At 53.9% G+C, this 18,407-nt stretch overlaps 2 protein-coding genes across 3 annotated transcripts; both read left to right on the top strand.

The window, feature by feature from the left end:
• The first annotated feature begins 8,434 nt into the window (after positions 1 to 8,434).
• On the top strand, positions 8,435 to 13,080 carry CDSN (corneodesmosin). The gene is made up of 2 exons (XM_027958867.3): positions 8,435 to 8,546; positions 10,586 to 13,080. Exons 1-2 carry the CDS (start codon positions 8,462 to 8,464, stop codon positions 12,136 to 12,138), a joined length of 1,638 nt encoding a protein of 545 aa, XP_027814668.1. The 5' UTR covers positions 8,435 to 8,461; the 3' UTR covers positions 12,139 to 13,080.
• A 2,327-nt stretch (positions 13,081 to 15,407) lies between these two features.
• On the top strand, positions 15,408 to 17,527 carry C20H6orf15 (chromosome 20 C6orf15 homolog). Of its 2 annotated transcripts, none has more exons than XM_042237452.2 (2): positions 15,408 to 15,631; positions 16,530 to 17,527. In XM_042237452.2, the coding sequence occupies exons 1-2, from the start codon at positions 15,562 to 15,564 to the stop codon at positions 17,348 to 17,350; spliced, it is 891 nt and encodes a 296-aa protein (XP_042093386.1). In that variant the 5' UTR covers positions 15,408 to 15,561; the 3' UTR covers positions 17,351 to 17,527. The 2 variants fall into 2 exon arrangements, with proteins under 2 accessions (XP_042093386.1, XP_004019319.3); XM_004019270.6 differs by lacking the exon at positions 15,408 to 15,631 and adding an exon at positions 16,214 to 16,296.
• The last annotated feature ends 880 nt before the right edge of the window (positions 17,528 to 18,407 follow it).

Here is an 18,407-nt window from a genome sequence, read left to right on the forward strand (position 1 = left end):
ACCAGCTCCAGTATTCTTGCCTGGAGAATCCCCATGGACAGAGGAGCCTGGTGGGCTACAGTCCACAGGGCTGCAGAGAGTTGGACACAGCCAAGCACATTCTTCCTCCTCCTAAGCTTTCTTGCTGTACATTTATCCCTTTAGTCTTTAAATAAATGCCCACCAGGTGTCTGGTTCAAGTAACTTGTTAGAAAGAAAGAAAGAAAGAAAGAAAGTGAGGGCGCTCAGTCATGTCCAACTCTTTGTGACCCCATGAACTGTAGCCTACCAGGCTCCTGTGTCCATGGGATTTTCCAGGCAAGAGTACTAGAGTAGGTTGTCATTTCCTTCTTCAGGGGATCTTCCCAACCCAGGGATCGAACCCAGGTCTCCCACATTGCAATAACTTGTTGAATTAAACCAAATCCACCACCCAAGTTTTTTCCAGCTAATATCCTTCTCTTTTATGGCATAACCTCAACTCCTGTGATGGAGGTAAACAGGACAGTGTAGTGGTGATAGCATCGCGTTGTGATCTGATTCGTTGTTCCTATTCTGCCATATGATCTCTGCATGGCACTTGGATGCAACTTTAGGGGATTTCTTTCAGTTCAGTTCAGTTCAGTCGCTCAGTCGTGTCTGACTGTTTGCGACCCCTGAATCGCAGCACGCCAGGCCTCCCTGTCCATCACCAACTCCCAGAGTTCACTCAGACTCGCGATCATCGAGTCAGTGATGCCATCCAGCCATCTCATCCTCTGTCGTCCCCTTCTCCTCCTGCCCCCAATCCCTCCCAGCATCAGAGTCTTTTCCAATGAGTCATCTCTTCGCATGAGATGGCCAAAGTACTGGAGTTTCAGTTTTAGCATCATTCCCTCCAAAGAAATCCCAGGGCTGATCTCCCTCAGAATGGACTGGTTGGATCTCCTTGCAGTCCAAGGGACTCTCAAGAGTCTTCTCCAACACCACAGTTCAAAAGCATCAATTCTTCCCCGCTCAGCTTTCTTCACAGTCCAACTCTCACATCCATACATGACCACAGGAAAAACCATAGCCTTGACTAGACAGACCTTAGTGGGCAAAGTAATGTCTCTGCTCTTGAATATGCTATCTAAGTTGGTCATAACTTTCCTTCCAAGGAGTAAGGGTCTTTTAATTTCATGGCTGCAATCACCATCTGCAGTGATTTTGGAGCCCCCCAAAACGAAGTCTGACACTGTTTCCACTGTTTCTCCATCTATTTCCCATGAAATGATGGGACCAGATGCCATGATCTTTGTTTTCTGAATGCTGAGCTTTAAGCCAACTTTTTCACTCTCCTCTTTCACTTTCATCAAGAGGCTTTTGAGTTCCTCTTCACTTTCTGCTATAAGGGTGGTGTCATCTGCATATCTGAGGTGATTGATATTTCTCCCAGCAATCTTGATTCCAGCTTGTGTTTCTTCCAGTCCAGCATTTCTCATGATGTACTCTGCATAGAAGTTAAATAAGCAAGGTGACAATATACAGCCTTGACGTACTCTTTTTCCTGTTTGGAACCAGTCTGTTGTTTCATGTTCCGTTCTAACTGTTGCTTCCTGACCTGCATACAGATTTCTCAAGAGGCAGGTCAGGTGGTCTGGTATTTCCATCTCTCTCAGAATTTTCCACAGTTTATTGTGATCCACAGTCAAAGGCTTTGGCATAGTCAATAAAGCAGAAATAGATGTTTTTCTGGAATTCTCTTGCTTTTTCCATGATCCAGCGGATGTTGGCAATTTGATCTCTGGTTCCTCTGCCTTTTCTAAAACCAGCTTGAACATCAGGAAGTTCATCTGTAAATTTCCACACAAGGCTGAGCCTCAATTCCTCCTTTGTTGTCCCACAGTCTGCCACTGGAGGGCAGCATAGAGACTACTCCACGGTGTTTCCCTCCAGAGTCTTCCTTGCTCCGCCCGCCTCCATCAGGCCCCACTAATGCCCTTAGTCGCCAAGGTGAGTCCTTTAAGGTGAGTCAGGTACATGAGGTGAAATGAGGCAGGCACGGGGGCCCTCAGGAAAATTCAGGCCAGGATGCTTGCCCTAGGGGTCCACACCTTCATTATCTATTTCTCTCATTATGAACTGAGTTTCCTGCATGAGCCAGGCAGTGCTCTGGAGCTGTGGAAACAGTAGTGAATCAGAAAGGAGGGTCCTGCCCTCACGAGGCTTACCTCCCAGTGGGGGAAGTGAACAATGAGCAGATCATACAGGATGTATGTGATAGGAAGCCATGTCCTGAGAAGAGCTATGGAGAAAAAGAAGGCAGAGGAAGCACATAGAGAATGATGGTCCCTGAGTGTGGGGATGGGGATGAGGGAGTACAATTTTAAATAGAAAAGCCAGAGGGGGCTTCTGAGGAGGTGGCAGGCCACAGAGGACCGAAGGAAATGAGAAGACACTGCCAGGTCATGTAAATATCCGGGTAGAAGAGGAAAAACTAGCTTGGTGCTAAGTACAGGCTACAGCATCAGGATTCCAGGTAAAGTCCCCAGCTTCTGGTAGTAGCCGTCATCTTAATGCCCTGAGCTTGTGCCTGCAGCTGCAAAGGATAAACAATAACCTTTGTCTCCTAGGAGCATGGAGAGAATTAAGATAAATCCGGCACGTGCAGATGCTGGTGATGAGCTGATCGTTACACCCCATGGTTCTAGTCCTGGGGCCCCAAGAACAGAGCTGGACACGGGATGCCAGCCTCTCCAATGGGATTCTGTGTTTCCTGCTGTGCTAACCTGCATCTGCGGGTGATACTTCAGGCTCCAGAGGCACATTGCGGGGGAAGAGATGCTCCCTGCCTGCGAGGAGCTCTCAGCGTGAGACACTGAGGCTGGCGGGAAGGAGGAGGGAACAGCGGCCCCTGCAGATCCCACCCCGGAAACTCCAAGGGCCACACCCTGCCTAGACGTCCCTCTGACAGGATCCTTCAGCCTCACCCGAATACACACTCAGGTTGCGCCGAGGTCCCCTCTCTCACCCTCTCCTGCTGGAGCCAGAGGGAGCTGGTTCTCTAATTCTGGGTGACCAATAGCAATAAAATGCATGAGTGGCAACAGTGGAAAGAATGACTGTTTAATAGCTGAGTGTAATGAGTGGACGATGAGCCCTGGTTTCCCTAGCGCTTGCTCCACAGAACAGAGAAGAGGAAAAATATTGTTGTTACTCCAAGAGCTAATCACAGCCTCCACATTCACCTCCTCACAAGACAGGAGGGCCAGTGGCCAAATCAGATGTGGCTTAAAGAGAGCTGTGAAGTCTTGGACTCAAGGAGCATGACCATCACTCAGCTGACTCCCTGATTCGTGCAGGAGGGCAGGAGGAGGAAGGGGAAAGAATGGGGCTGGGGGACAGATAGCCTGGTGGGCAGAGCACCCACCTGCCATGTTCTTCGTCTATGGGATTCACTGGCTGAAGTTCTGGCTCTGACCCTGGCCCTCACTCCCACGTCCCTGCTCTGGTACTCAGGTCTCTTGAAGAGCGGAGCTGCCAGGAGGGTGAGAACAGGGCCGAGAGGAGCGAAAGGGGATGCCAATGTGCTGACCAGGCCAAGTTCCAGGAGATCAGTCTTAATGGAGAGAGTGATGGACTGGGTTGCCGAGGGGAGAAGGGAGGGTGTGGCTGAGTAGGGATCACATTGTGGAATATATATATATGTATGTATATAGTATTTATTTATTTGGCTGCATCTGATCTTAGTTGTGGATTCAAACTCTTAGTTACCGCATGTGGGATCTAGTTTCCTGACCAGGGATCGAATCTGGCCCCCCGGAATTGGGAGCAAGCAGTCTTAGCCACTGGACCACTGAGGAATCCCCCATGGAATGTATTTTGAAGACCACTCTCCAGGGCAGTGATTCTCACATTACGTAGGGGTGAGCTCCCCTGAATCACCTAGGGGATTTTCTGACAGAGCACTGCCTACTCCACCCCAGCATCAGATGAATCCTTGTTCAGGGGGAAATCCCAGGACTTCCTTCTCAGGGCCACGTGAGCTCTGCTCTCTGTTAATGGAAGTGTGCTGTGTCCCGCAGGAGAAAAAGCTCATCCAGGGGAAAGAAGAGAGTCTCAAGGGGACCAGTCACTCACGAGGAATGAGGGCGGGACAGACAGGCCCACAAGACAGCACGGCTGAGTGGCTCTGTGTCAGAGCCAAGTTCAAGTCCTCCACAGGTGGAGGAAGGGTGTTGGAGAAACAGCAGGGGAGGAACATGGTTTTGGAGCAAAGGCAGGGAGAGCCCACAGGCACTGGAGCCCAGAGTGGCCCCGCTGGCCTCTCCACCTCTCCTCCTCTCCCTGCCATGGAATAACCTCCTCTTTCAGGCTTTTTCACTTCCTATCTAAAAAAATATATATTTATTTATTTGATCTTTGTTGCGGCACTCAAGCTTCTTAGTTGCGGCATGTGGGATTTAGTTCCCTGACCAGTGATCGAACCTGGGCCTCCTGCATCTGGAGCACAGAGTCTTAGCCAAAAGGCCACCAGGAAAGTCCCCTATTTTTTTTTTTTTTTCTCACTCCTTTTCCCCCTCAAGCGTAAGCCTTAGCTCTACTGAGGGCCTCTGCATGGAACACTCATTCCAGAACTGCTGGCCTGACTTTCAGGCCCATGGGTGAAATGCAGAGAAGAAAAGCTTGAGTGGAAGGGACTTCTCACTCAGGATTTAGCTTCTGAGACTTTGATGACAGAGGAATTTGAACATATTCTTACAGGGGTTAAGGATCAGCTGAAGCCTGTCCATGGGCCACTGCCATTAATTTATGGCACAGGGTCAGCTTCATGAAGAAATGAGACCTGTGTGGACTGCGTTTGAGTCCTTTCTAAACTCTTTTGCTTATTATCAGCTGGTTTGGGCAAATAATTTAAACTCAGTTTTGTCATCTGTGAAATGGGGTGGGGGAGAAAAACACTCATCCACAGGGCTGTTGTGAGGATTAAACACCAGAGCAGATGTTGGCTATGTGGGACCAAGTCTGGCCCACAGTCAGCAATCAGGAAACCATGGTTCTCTACTCCGAACCTCCTCTCCCTGGGCTGTTCCCACTCAGACCCCTCAGTTCCCACGCCCCCCTCTAACCTGGCTATGGTCACCGCCCCGCAGGTCCATGCAGTCCATTCCTCTAGCCTGCTATTCTGTGTCTACGCTTCCCACACCAACCCAAGCCAGCGCACCTTCTAAATATTCTTTCAGCACCGCCAGGGCCCCGAGTCTGAGCCGCCTGCTCCCTCTCTTCTCTTCATTCCTCAAGGGCCAGGGAAAGTCCTGCCGCCTCCTGGAAGCCAAGTGCCTGCCCCCTTTCTCCAGGCCGGCCTTCCTCCTAGGCTGTGAGTTCGCAGCTGGACGGCAGCTCCTCAAGGGCAAGGATGGGTCATCATCCCCCACCCACGTTGCAGTTTAGGATGGTGGACCCTGAACCTGAGCCCCATGCAGAACACTACGGCACAGGGGAGCCCAGAGAGGCTTGGAGTGGATGCAGCCTGCCTTCTCCGGATATGGGGCAGGGACCCTACGGGCAGCACGTGCTTTAAGCTTGACCTTGTCTGGTGGGGGGTTTCCCCTGCCTCCACACTCTCACTCACTCCTTCCACTGGGCAGGGCACTTGCTGGCAGGTGAGGGGTAGACTCTGCGGCTGGAGAACACAGTGGACCCGCCTATGCCATGTGGGCCTCGTCTCACCGGTCAGTGTCCTGAGGTGGCCCTGGCTTGGGCACTCCCTCAGTCTGTGCCCTTACCTGCCCTCCTGGGTGCCATCACCTTCAGATTTTTGCTGCCTGAGCTGAGAGGGGTTAATGGGGAGACCCGGGGACACAGCAAAGTAAGCCACGTCGGGGCTGATTTCAGTAAGAAACAAGGGGCTCAGAGGGCCCACGTGTGGCAGGCGGTGGAGGGATGGGGCAGACATGGGTGCGCAATGGGGTGGGAGCATGGATAGGAGGACAGCAGTCGGGAGGAGGAATGTGGCCACACCACTGTGTCGTGTGGGTGGCTGGAGATCTGGCGAGAGGCCCAGAGAGACGGTGCCTCCTCCAGCCCCAGCCCCGCCAAGGTCAGGAGGCACGGGAGGGAAAAACAGGACAAACATCACCACCTCTGTTTGCGCTGGGAAAGAATAACACACAGAGCCCGCTGTTCCTCCTCTTCTCGCCACCCACGAGGCTCCTCTTCTCTCGGCCGCTCCCCTGTCTGCTCCCAGGGCCCCCTCCCTCCTTGCCCGCTGGACCTGGAGCCAGTGGGGCCTGAGAGTCTAGGAAGGAGCAGCATTTTCAACAGCACCCCTGTGTGCAATGTCCGCTGCCCTGTAGTAGGGGAAGGGGGCAGAGAGGAGACTCCTAGAGGTCAGCCTGGGGAGGGCCTGGGGCTGTGGGTGAGCCCAGCCTAGTTGCCTTCCCCCGGTGGAGCACACAGGCATCATTTAAAATACTCCCGTTTTGCAGATGGGCACATTGAAGTTCAGAGGGTTTGGGTGAGTTGCCCAAAGCTGGGAGGTTAGCTGGGTCTTGAACCCAGGTCATCCTGATTCTGAAACCAGTGGGTTTTTTTTTTTTCCCCTCCCCACTGCATCAACCCTCTTCAGAGACTGCTGTCTCGCTACCCCCACAGCCCCCCTCCCTTCCATTCTCATTTTGGGTACTGGCGGACACTCAAGGGCTAGATTCAACTGATTTTAGCCACTAGGTACATGTAGCTATTTACATTTAAATTAAGACTAAAAATTCAGGGCCACTCTGGCGGCTTAGTGGTAAGGAACCACCCGCCAGTGCAGAAGATGCAGGTTCCATCCCTGGACAGGGAAGATCCCATGTGCGACAGAGCAACTAAGCCCTGTGCCACAACTACTAAGCCAGAGCTCTAGAGCCCGGGAGCCGCAACCACTGAGTCCAGGTGCCGCAATTGCTGAAGCCTGCGTGCCCGGAGCCCATGCTCCGCGACAAGAGAAACCACTGCAAGGAGCAGCCCGTGTACCGCAACTAGAGAAAGCCCAAACACAGCAGCAAAGACCCAGCGCAGCCATCAGTAAATACATCTTTAAAAGGTTCGATCCCTCCAATCATAGTAGCCCCATTTCACATGCTCAGTGGCCGCAACGTGGCAAGTAGCTACCATTTTGGACAGCACAGAGTCAGAACAATTCCATGGTCGTAGAAGATTCTGTAGACAGTGCTGGGCTGGGTCAGGACCAGGGGAAGGGTCAGAGAAAAGGACAGAGGAGCCCGGGGCTCCGGGAGAATGGCAGCCTCTGTGAGGAGACTGGATGGTTTGGGACTGAGGGTCCAGGTGAGGGGGCAGGGAGAGGGCTGGGTGGGCTTGGGACGGAGGCAGAGAACCTGACCGGACTCCCAGGTCCCTCCCTCCGATACTGATACTGTGGGCAATACCAGTGAGCAATTAATTGGCTGGGGTGGGGCCAGGGTTAAAGGGAGAGGGTGGGGAATACAGAGGACAGGGACCGCCCCCCTCTTAGCAGACCTCAGAGCTCTGCTCCTCCAGGCCTGCCCTTCATCCTCAGGGACCGGGGAGTCCTCTGACCCTTCTTTGTCCTACCCAGGATCCTACCCAGGCCGAGCCAGCTGCTTCCTGTTCGCTCATTCAGGCCAGGCAGCCAGTTAATGGGCGGCAGGGCCACCACCTTCCCAATTAGTCTTATTAGCCTCTTGCTCACCCACTGGAGTCAGGGTCACCCCTGGAGGAGGGGCTGTGAGTGGCCTGTGAGTAACCGAGGCCCAGCTATGACAGGGGTCCTGAGCCCAGGCCGGTCCTCAGGCTGAGGCCCTGGCGTCCAGCCCCCACATGCTGTCCCTGGAGCCCCCCAGAAGGGAGAGATCAGGGGGCTGGTTTTGGAGTGCAGGTTCTGAAGGCCCACACACTGATGGAACACAGAACAGGAGTGTGGCCGGCCTGGGACCTGGGCTGCGACAGCGGGAGGTGGGGAGGGAGGAGGAGAGCGGAAGCTGAGTGATGGGTCCCCAGGAAAGGACGGATCCAGGTGCTGTGGGTGGGATCCCAGGCGGGGTAGGGGCTGCAGTCGGTACCTGAGGGCAAGTTGAAATGCCCACATCTGTGCATGGAGAGAGGATGGGGTGTCAGACACGCCAGTGCTGGGGAAGGCAGGAGAGTGAGGGAGCCAGGTGAATGGGCCCCGTGGTGAGAGTGGCTGTCCCAGAGTGGGCGGCTGCTGAGGCAGAGCGCCTGGTTCCAGGTTAGGCAACGAGGAGCCGGAGCCGGCTAGCCAGCTGGCCCCTCGGCCACGGCACACTCCACACACTGCAGCCGGCCCTGCTGCTGAGTAGGCAGATGCTCAAACTGATTGCTTCAGCTCCTCCCGGCCACACCAACTTCCCCCAGGCACCTACCCCTCCGCCCCTCCTCCCCTCCCCACAGTGACTCCTGCCCCGAGAATGTCCTGCCCTGGCATAAAGGCCCCGGGTGTCCAGGAGCTGCTGTCAGTCAGGAGGCCACGCGGTCCAAGATGGGCTCTTCACGAGCATCCCAGATAGGGTGTGTGGGAGGGCGAGGGGTGCTGGCTTTGCTGCTGGCTGGTCTCCTCCTGCAAGGTAGGAGGTTGGGGCCCTGGGAGCGGGGAGAGTTGGGAGAGGAGGGAGATTCAGGCTCAGACAACTGGTCAGGGAAGGCTGGAGGGAGCCCTGCGGGGTGAGAGTCCAGGAGAGGACTCAGAGAGGGGAGACTGGGGGGAGGGCTGGGGCTCTGGAACCTGATGCTTGAGTCTAGAGGCTGCTCCTCACTGCCTTGGCACCTCAGGCAACCTACTTAAACTTTCTGAGCCTCCCTTTCTGAAAGTTTAAAAATGAGCTTAATGTTAACACCTCGCTCTATAGTCTCTAATTAAGTAATACATGTGACACGGCTGTGGAAATTATAGATGGTTATATGTTGATGGATGTTGTTGTAATTATACTATTATTGGGGTGCTAGAAGATGAAGATTGGATATTTAGTAGTCATAATAATTGCTACCATTCATAGAGGCCCTTTTATATGCCAGACACTATTAGCACTATATTTATTTTTAATTTTTTAACCATGCTGCGAGGCCTGTGGGATCCTAATTCCCTGACTAGGGATCAAACCTGTACCCCCTGCACTGGGAGCACAACAGCCTTAACCACTGGACTGCGAGGGAAGTTGCATGTACTAGCACTTTAAGTACATTAGCTTTTTTAATCAGTAGAAGAACTGTGTGAGAGATTTGTTATTCCCACTCTGCAAAGGAGGACACAGAGGTTGGAGAGCTGAGGAAACTGGCTCAAGATCACAAATTAGAAGGCAGTTAAGCCGGGCTCCAAACCCCAGGCTGGGTGATTCTGGGACCTGTGCTGGGTGACCACAGCTGTGTGGCATAGGGGAGCAGAGGCAGAGGCGTGGGGGAGCTGCTGATTGGTGCAGCGGAGTGGAGGGGGCTGCAGGCAGAGCCGGGGGTTGGTGTGAAGGTGGATGTGTTGAATTTCTTTTTTAGGAGAGAATGGGGACTGCACGAATTGTGGAGACCTGGTTTTTGGTGGGGGTTGAAGGAGGAGTAATAAATCATGGATAATGCTGGTTTTGTAAAGCAGTTTCTAATAGATGATCACATCTAGTGGTCACAGTAACGCTGTGAGGAAGGCAGGGCAGATGTGGCCTCTCCAAATGAATAAGCTGAAGCACGCAGCTCTTGGGACCGGAGGGGGTCGAGGAGGGGAGCAGAGGAAGGATGGGGGGAGGGTGAGCCGGGATGAGGAACAAAGGGTCAGTTCGGGAAAGACAGTCAGACGTGGGCCTGGGGCAGGCAGGCAGTCCTGCGGTACTGAGGAAGGTCAGAGGCCTGGGGAGGGTTTCGTTCCGCGTCCCTGGGCTGGGCTCGGGTGCAGTGTCCTGTTGCCGCGCGGGTACCAGCAGGTTCTGAAGCAACAGTGCGTGCCCTCGTGTCCTGGCCCCCGCCCAGGCTTGCTGGCATGGCATGCTGAGATGGGAAGCAGGGTTTCTATCCTGCCCCTGAGCCTGGCCTTTTGAGGGAAGCGGGTGACGGAATCGTGGTGCCCGCGTGTCCTGCCCTTTACTGCAGCCCCTCTGCCTTTCTCCTATCTCTCTTTCCCCCGTTTCCCTGTTTCCTTTCCCTATTTCCCTGCTTCCTTTCCCGGTTCCCCCGTTCCTCAGTGTCCCGTTGGCTATTTTCCCTCGCTTCTCAGTCCTCTGTCATCTGCCTTTCTTCTCCTCCTCCTATTTGGTCCTGAGACCTCTCCCACCTCTCAGCCTCGCTCTTCCCCACTCTGTCTCTTTGGTGTTCTGTTTTTTAGACCTATTCGCTCCTGCCACTTCTTCACGCCCTCTCATCTTCCTCTGAGGCCTCCTGCTTTGGAGTCTCATATTCTTTTTCTCTGGTCGATCTCCAGCTTCCCTCCTGCCTCTTCTCCCAGAATAAGCTGCCATCTCATTTTTCTTCAGCTGTGAAGGCCACTTTTCTCCACCTTTTCCACCCCAGACTCTCTCCCTGGGCTCCTCTTGGGAGAGATCAGAGTGTCAGATGCCTGAGGTGGGCCTGGGAGTGGAGGGAGAAAGCCCAGCCTCTGGCCCTTACTAACCACTGCTTTCCTCACCAGGGACCTTGGCCAAGAGCATCGGGACCTTCTTAGACCCCTGCAAGGACCCCACACGTATCACCTCCCCCAATGACCCCTGTCTCCTGGGGAAGGGGGGCTCCAGCAGCTCCAGTGGCAGCTCCAGTGGCGGCTCCAGTGGCTCCAGTGGTGTTTCCAGTGGCTTGAGTGGTCGCCCCAGTGGCGGTTCCAGTGGCGGCTCCAGTGGTGTCTCCAGTGGCTCCACTGGTGTTTCCAGTGGCTTGAGTGGTCACCCCAGTGGCGGTTCCAGTGGCAGCTCCAGTGGCTCCAGTGTTTCCAGTGGCTTGAGTGGTCGCCCCAGTGGCGGCTCCAGCAGCGGCTCCGGCAGTGGCTCCACCGGGTCCATTGTTGCCCATGGTGGTTCTTCTGGATCTTCGTTACTTAAGCCAGGAACAGGGTATTCCCAGATAAGCTACTCCTCTGTGTCAGACTCTACTCTACAAGGTGCACCGAGCTCCCTCCACTCAGGAAGCATCAGCTCCCAGTCAGGAGCAGGCTTGAGCTCTTCTGGTTCCCAAACCTCCTGGATGTCCAGCAGCGGGGGCCAGAAGGTCAGCTCCAAGCAGCGGCCCTGTGGTCCCGACATCCCTGACTCTCCCTGCAGCGGGGGGCCCATCGTCTCACAGTCTGGCTCCTACATCTCCAGCTCCCACTCTGTGTCTGGGGGTCAGAGGCCAGTAGTGGTGGTGGTGGAGCAGCATGGCCCCGGTGGCCCCGGAGTGGGTCAAAGGGTCCCCTGCCTCAGCGGAGGCCCTCCAGGCAAGCCCTGCCCCCCCATCACCTCTGTGGACCAACATGGCAGCTACGAGGTGGTGGGTGGCTCCTCCAACAGCTATCTGGTCCCAGGCATGACCTACAGTGGGGGCAAAATCTACCCGGTGGGCTACTTCACCAAAGAGGGCCCCATCAAAGGCTCCCCAGGGGTGCCTTCCTTTGCTGCTGGGCCCCCCGTCTCTGAGGGCAAGTACTTCTCTGGCAACCCCATCATCCCCAGCCGCAGCTCTTCTAGCTCCAATATCTACCAGTCTGGAGCTTCCTCGACTGTGGTGTTCCAGCCAGTGGGCTCTGGTGGGGTCCAGCCCTGTGTGGTCGGCTCCCTGGGCTCTAAGGGGCCCTGCTCCCTCTCCAGCTCTGGAGTCTCCAGCAGTTCCAGCATTTCCAGCAGTTCTGGTTCATCTTTCCATCCCTGTGGTGGGGTTTCTCAGGGGCCCTGCTCCCCACCAGGCACTGGCTCCCTCAGCGGCAGCTCTAGCTCCCTATCTGGTGGCAAAATCATCCTTCAGCCCTGTGGCAGCAAGTCCGGCGCTCCTGGTCACCCTTGCATCTCTGTCTCCTCCTCGACATTGAGTGGAGGTCCAGATGGTTCTCCCCAACCTGACCCCTCAGCTGGTGCCAAGCCTTGTGGTCCAGGCAACTCTGGAAAGAACCCTTGTCGCTCCATCCGGGACATCCTAGCCCAGGTGAAGCCTCTGGGGCCCCAGCTAGCTGACCCTGAAGTTTTCCTACCCCAGGGAGATCTGCCTAATAGTTCATAAAGCAGATTTTGCCTCCACACGTGTGCAGGCATACACACACACACACACACACACACACACACATCCCATCTCTCAAGTGGGAGAAGTTCAGGGGTAGTCCAGGCATGGGGTAGCTCAGTTTCCCTCCTCCCTCCCAAACGATGGACTTCCCTGGTGGCTCAGACGGTAAAGCATCTGCCTACAAGGTGAGAGACCCAGGTTCAATCCCAAGGTTGGGAAGATCCCCTGGAGAAGGAAATGGCAACCCACTCCAGTGTTCTCGCATGGATGGAGGAGCCTGGTGGGCTACAGTCCATGGGGTCGCAAAGAGTTGGAAACGACTGAGCGACTTCACTCCCCAAAGAGCTGCTCCTACTTCCCCCATTGCCCCGATATGGCAGACTCTCCCTTATCACCTCTTCTTTCTATACCTCCCCAAACTGTAGGCTCCAAATCCTTTTCCTCATTCTCTCCCTTTCTACTGCAGTGCCCCACCCCCTGCCAGATTCCCACTCCCCAGAATTTCCTCTGCCATTTCTTTGAGATGGTATAGTCTACTGGCTAACCCTACCCATTCAGATTCTTAACTGGGAACCCCCCGAAATCTCCTAGAGTAACTGTGATGCCCGGACAAGTCATCCCCTCCCCACGCTCATCCCTGCTTTGCCAAATAAAGCACAAACCAAACGATTATTTGAAAACAATGACCATTTTTCACTGATCTCATTCTACCATCTGGTCAACCAGTGAGATGCTATTGGGTTCTCACACTCCCAGTTCCATTCCTGCCCTCCTTTATAGAGCTCACCACACCCTTTGTGAGTTCCCAAACACTCCTCCTTGTCTCTCAGTCTCCATCTCGGTCCAGCACTCAGATGCTTCGCGCCCTGTGTTGGGGAGATACCAGGCTCTCTGCTCTCACTGGGTCCAGGACAGATGTTTCAATAAACTGTGAGAACTAGATTAGACTCTTTGCCTTCTTGGTGTCCAGGGTCTCCTCTTAGGACCTGGGTGATGCTCTCCTATGCCTCTAAAGGTCCTGTGTCCCCCACTTTCATTTGTAAATTGGCCGCAGTATTTCTTATATCTTACATCTCCTCCCACAAAGGAGGAAAACAATAAATATTTATTGAACCAAAAGCAGGAGGCCAAGCAACCTTGGTCTCCCAGATCCTTCCTCCCACGTCTCTTCTCTCTCACTTGCCAGGAAATCCATTCTCTCCACCACCCATTCACCCGGGGGTCCTCCCCTCTCCTTACGAAGAGCCCTAATGACTTCCTCCCTGCTCCACATCCGGCTCCTTCTCCTCTACCTTTAGTTGGCCTCATCTTTCAGACGCCATCCTCTCTGGGTGTCCTGAGCATTGATTTCCTGGGTTTCTGGGACACCTGGAGCCTTGGGAAGGCTGGAACACAACAGCCCAGACCAGATTCCTGGGGACTGAGTAGGAGCCCAGGCGGGTGTTGTTTTGGGAGCCGTGGGCGGAGAGAGTAAAAGACGGAGAGGACGGCAGCGAGCAGGGTGTGCAGCCCAGCAGGGTGACTCACTGGCCCTTGGTGACAGGCCCCAGCCACAGTAGAGCATGGCCAGCAGTGTCCTTTCCGCCTTCACTCTCTTGCTGCCCCTGCTGTGGGTCTAGAGTGAGAGCTGGAGAGGTGAGAGGGGAGCGCTACAGTGGGAAGGAGAGGTAGCCTCCCCCAGAGAAGACCAAGATTGTGGAGCATGTACCGAGGGCCATGTGACTATGTCCTGGAGACAGCAGCGGAGACGCCAAGGCCGAGGCAGCTCTCACACCCCAAGGAGGGGACAGTGGATTGTGCTTATCCCTACAGGAAGGGCCTCAACCCAAAGCCCAGGGCACCTCCCAGAGCCTCTGCTTGGCTGCAAAGGACCTGACCCCTGCTAGGAGCCACTTCATTCTCTCCTGTTGGGATGGTATTCAGTTCAGTTCAGTCGCACAGTCGTGTCCGACTCTTTGTGACCCCATGGACTGCAGCACACCAGGCCTCCCTGTCCATCACCAACTCCTGGAGTTTACTCAAACTCATGTCCATTGAGTCAGGTATGGTGTTAGCTGGCCCCAAATTTTGGACTGTTGTTGAGATTCCTGAACCAGCAGAAATATTGATCAGAAGTGACCTGGAGCAGGGAGCCAACCTGCAGGGTTGACTGAAGACAGAGGAGGGCTCCAGAATAGTCCTGTCTGTGTTATCACTGTGGAGTTGCCCTTGGTTACTATTACCTGGACTGCAGCCAACAATAGGAGTCAAGACCCTTGACCACCACTGAGGGAGGGCTGCAGCCTCTGACCTGGACCTCTAGTTTCTGGTGTGATCCAGGTCAAAAAGGTTTGTAAAACTGATGGATGTCACCCCAGAAGGCTGCTGTCCTGTACCCACTGTCCAGATTTGCATCTTTTTTTAAAAAAAATTTTTATTGGGATATAGTTCCTAGTTTAAAAAAATTAAGCATTATTAATATTTATTAATATTTACATTAGGCTATTCAGGTTTTGGGCTTCTCTGGTGGCTCAATGGAAAAGAATCCTTCTGAAAAGGCAGGAGCCTCAAGTTCAATGCCTGGAAGATCAGAAAGATCCCCTGGAGAAGGAAGTGGCAACCCACTCCAGTATTCTTCCCTGGAGAATTCCATGGACAGAGGAGCCTGGTGGGCTACCGTCCATGGGGTCACAGAGTCAGACACTACTTAGCGACTAAACAACAACAACAAATAGTTGACTTACAATGCTGTCCACTGACCAGATCTGGAAAGAAGCTCTTCCAGGAGTCGGCCAGCAGGGCCTGGAGATGAGGATGAAATGGTAAAGTCTAGCAGCTAATATTTAGACCTCCTGCAACAAGGGAAGCCTAGTCTGGGTGTGTCCTGGAAGCCAGCAATAGAGTAACAAAGGCATTTAGACACTTTTTATTGTAAAAATATCAAGCAGATTTAAGAGTAGACTAAATAGTTAATAACCCCCTATATTCTCATCACTCAGCCTTAACAAGGATTAACTCCTGGTTACTTGACAAGAGCATATCAATGCCCTCCTACTTAGCTGGAAATATCTGTTCTCTGTCTCTTTCTCACTGTATCTCTTGTGTTCTGTGGACATATTTGACCATCTAAGGTAGGCAGAATGGTGCCCTCCCCATAATCTAAGATGTCCATGTCCTGATACCTGAAAACTAGAGTATGTGAGGTTACATAGCAAAGGGAAATTGTTTGCAGGTGGAATTAAGGTTGTTAGTCAGATGATCTTAAAATGGGAAGATTATCTGGGATTACTGGGGTGGGCCTGATATAGTCATAAGGATTTTTAAAGAGGGAAGAAGAGGAGGTCAGACTGACGCAGTATGAGAAGATCCTGCTACTTCTGGCTTTGAACGTGGAGGAAGTGGACCACAAGCCAAGGAGCCCGGGTGGCCTCTAGGAGCTGGAAGATGCAGGGAAATGGATTCTCCCCTGGGGGCCTCCAGAAAGGCTCTACCTGGACTTCTGATCTTCACAATTGTAAGATAGTAAATTTGTTTCGTAAGACATTCAGTTTGTGGCTACTTGTTATAGCAGCCGTAGGAAGCCAACATACCACCATCTTTTAAGGATGGGAACCAGGTCTATTTCCCAAGACACAGGGTCTCATCTAGGAGCAGCCCCTCAGATGGGGGCCACTTTGAGGTCACGATGATGGAGCTTTGGGGATACATGAGAAAGGGGTGCTGGAAGGGATAATCTGGATCCCAACGAGAAAGAGAATCAAGTGTTTCTATTGCTGAAAAGTGAAGAGATGGAGACCTCAAGGGTGAAGGTCCTCATGTGCTTGGCATAGGGAACCGGGAAGAGTAGGGCTGGCAACCAGCGATGAGCCGCAAGCCAGAACACCTGGATTCGGAAGGCGTGGGGAGCTTGAAGAAAAGAGCAGGGTGGGAACACTTAGCCTCCCTGGGTCATTCAAGTGGCACCTGTTGCCACAGAATGAATTAGAAATTAGGGTGGAATGTGGGGATTTATTGTCTCCATAACCACTGGCTCAGCCTGTTTCTGGTGTCCCCCGCCCCACTGACAGGATAAAGGGCTGGATGTCTAGGGGCTGAGGGAGATGCAGAGCAAGATGCAGGGCCGCGTGGTGGGGAAGCGGGCTCCTCTGGGGCTGCTCCTGGTCTGTCTTCATCTCCCAGGTAGAGAGGCTGTGCCGCTCCTTGGGCAGGAGCGGACTGGGGGGCCTCGGGGGAACTGGGATTGACAGAAGGGGTAAAGGTGGGAGGCTGTACGCTTGGGTCCCTGAGGAGGTAAGAGCTGGCTCAGGGGAAGTGAAAGGACTTGAAACAAAGGGGCTCAGGGAATCAGGGAGGGGAGGGCGTTGGGACCAAACATCTGGTTCACTGGCTGCCTCCTCTTGCCCTTCCCCCAGGCCTCCTTGCCCGGAGTATCGGTATGATGGAGGAGAAAGTTCCTCGAGACTTGGGGATCAGCTTGCCTCTGCTGGGACCACCTCCATTGACCGGCCCCTCCAACACTGAGCATCCTCAGCCCAAACCAGCCCCTAGGCCTAATGATTTGTCCAGGGCTGCTGTGAAGCCCAATCCTTCTCCACCACATGGCTCTCAACCTGTAGGAGGTCCTGGGGTGCAGGGGTGGCCCCCCTCTGGGGGGCTGCTCTCCATGGACTCCTGGCCCTCGGAAGACCCCTGGCCGATGCTGGCAGCTGCAGTCGAGGACCATGTTGGGGAAGTGCTGCCCGGAGAACTGTCTTACCTTTCTAGGGTGGCTGCCCTCCCCGTGGGCAGCAGGCCTTGGCTTGCAGGGTCCTCTGCACAGCCCGGAGACCCCTCACCTGAGTCCTCACCCTTCCACCCTGACTCTGAGTCTAGACGGCCACTCCGTCCCAACGTGCTGGGCTCCCCGGGAGACACCCTTGCCCGATCCCCACTCTGGGCTCTCATCAACAGAATACGACGGCCGCTTCTGCCTGGTCACCCCTGGGGGACCCTGAATCCCAGTGCATCCTGGGGAGGTGGAGGCCCTGGCACTGGATGGGGAACAAGGCCCATGCCATACCCTGTGGGAATCTGGGCTAACACCCATCAATACCCAAGTATCAGCTGGGGGAATATTCCTCTATACCCAGGTATTAATCAGTTTCCTCCCCAAGTTCTCCGTCCTCCTGGCTCCTCTTGGAGCATCCCAGCTGGCTTCCCCAATCCTCAAAACCCTGGGTCACAGTGGAGTTAGGAGGGTGACAGAGTGGGGAAAACCCCAGTTAGAAGTCAGAGGAGGAAGTCTGGCTCCCTCCCCTTGTGGCATGAGCTAAATCAAGATCCTATCAGTTGTTTTCTAGCATCATCCCCACTATCACTGCCTCCCTGCTCTCCCTGCGCTGATCTCCAATAAAACACAGCACTTACTGAATCCACTCCTTCTCAGTGTTTTTGTTTCTGGGTGCAAACTGGAGTTTTGTCCTTCCCCATTTTCTCATCCCCACGTCCCCCCAGGGTCCTCCTGATGCTCTCTTTCCATCCCCATCCTTTGCAAGAGATCAAAGCCCAGGTGTCTCAGGGTAGGGCCTCATGGTCTCACCTGGGCCAGGTGGGAGAGCTGGCTCCACTGTCCTGGACACTGAAAGGGGGAGGAGGGGCAGCAGGACTAACAGATGGCACCTGCAGCAGGAGGGAAGGATGAGGTCCAAGTGGGGAGTGAATGCCCTTTCATTCAGAGACACAGAGGGTCAGAGAAAGTCATTTAGTCTGCTTTTGTCTTTCTTCCCAGAAAGTCACGGTTCTTGGAAGTGAAGGAGGCACTGATCTCCTCCCTTACATGCATCACTTGGCACATTGTGCCCCAAAGAATCACGGGCTTAGGGCATTTGCTGAACAAAGAGCAGACCTCTGTAGAGGAAGAAAGAAAGGGAGAAGGGACAGGAACAGAGAAACGTGGAGCCAACAATCCCGCCTGTGGCTGCGTTTGATGCTTTTATCCCCACGTGATGACATGGCTTCTGCTTTTGGTCACACTGCCCTCCCTCTGGTTTTCCCAGGAGCTCTGCATCCTTGTACAGGAGTTAGAGTGCAGTGATGAAGGCTCACTCTAAGAAAGCGCAGAAGGAAGTTAACAGAACTTGCTGGGGGTGATGAGGTTTCTAGAAGATACAATCCCTGGTGTCTACCCATGTCTTCCCATCACTAACCTCATGACCCTCTATCACGTCAATCTCTTCCCTCAATCCTTTCCCACTCTGGATTCTCAGTTTCTCCCAGTGCTGGGGCAGGCGATTCTGGTTCTGATTTCAGCA

Source organism: Ovis aries, chromosome 20 (assembly GCF_016772045.2).
Source record: "Ovis aries strain OAR_USU_Benz2616 breed Rambouillet chromosome 20, ARS-UI_Ramb_v3.0, whole genome shotgun sequence".
Lineage (NCBI taxonomy): Eukaryota > Metazoa > Chordata > Mammalia > Artiodactyla > Bovidae > Ovis > Ovis aries.

Excerpts from the sequence above, each read along its gene's own strand:
- C20H6orf15 (XM_004019270.6), top strand. The coding sequence starts at position 16,218 with ATGCAGAGCAAGATGCAGGGCCGCGTGGTGGGGAAGCGGGCTCCTCTG. Across the intron at positions 16,297-16,529 it reads GGTCTGTCTTCATCTCCCAG|GCCTCCTTGCCCGGAGTATC; the intron begins GTAGAGAGGCTG and ends CCCTTCCCCCAG.
- CDSN (XM_027958867.3), top strand. The coding sequence starts at position 8,462 with ATGGGCTCTTCACGAGCATCCCAGATAGGGTGTGTGGGAGGGCGAGGG. Across the intron at positions 8,547-10,585 it reads GGCTGGTCTCCTCCTGCAAG|GGACCTTGGCCAAGAGCATC; the intron begins GTAGGAGGTTGG and ends TTTCCTCACCAG.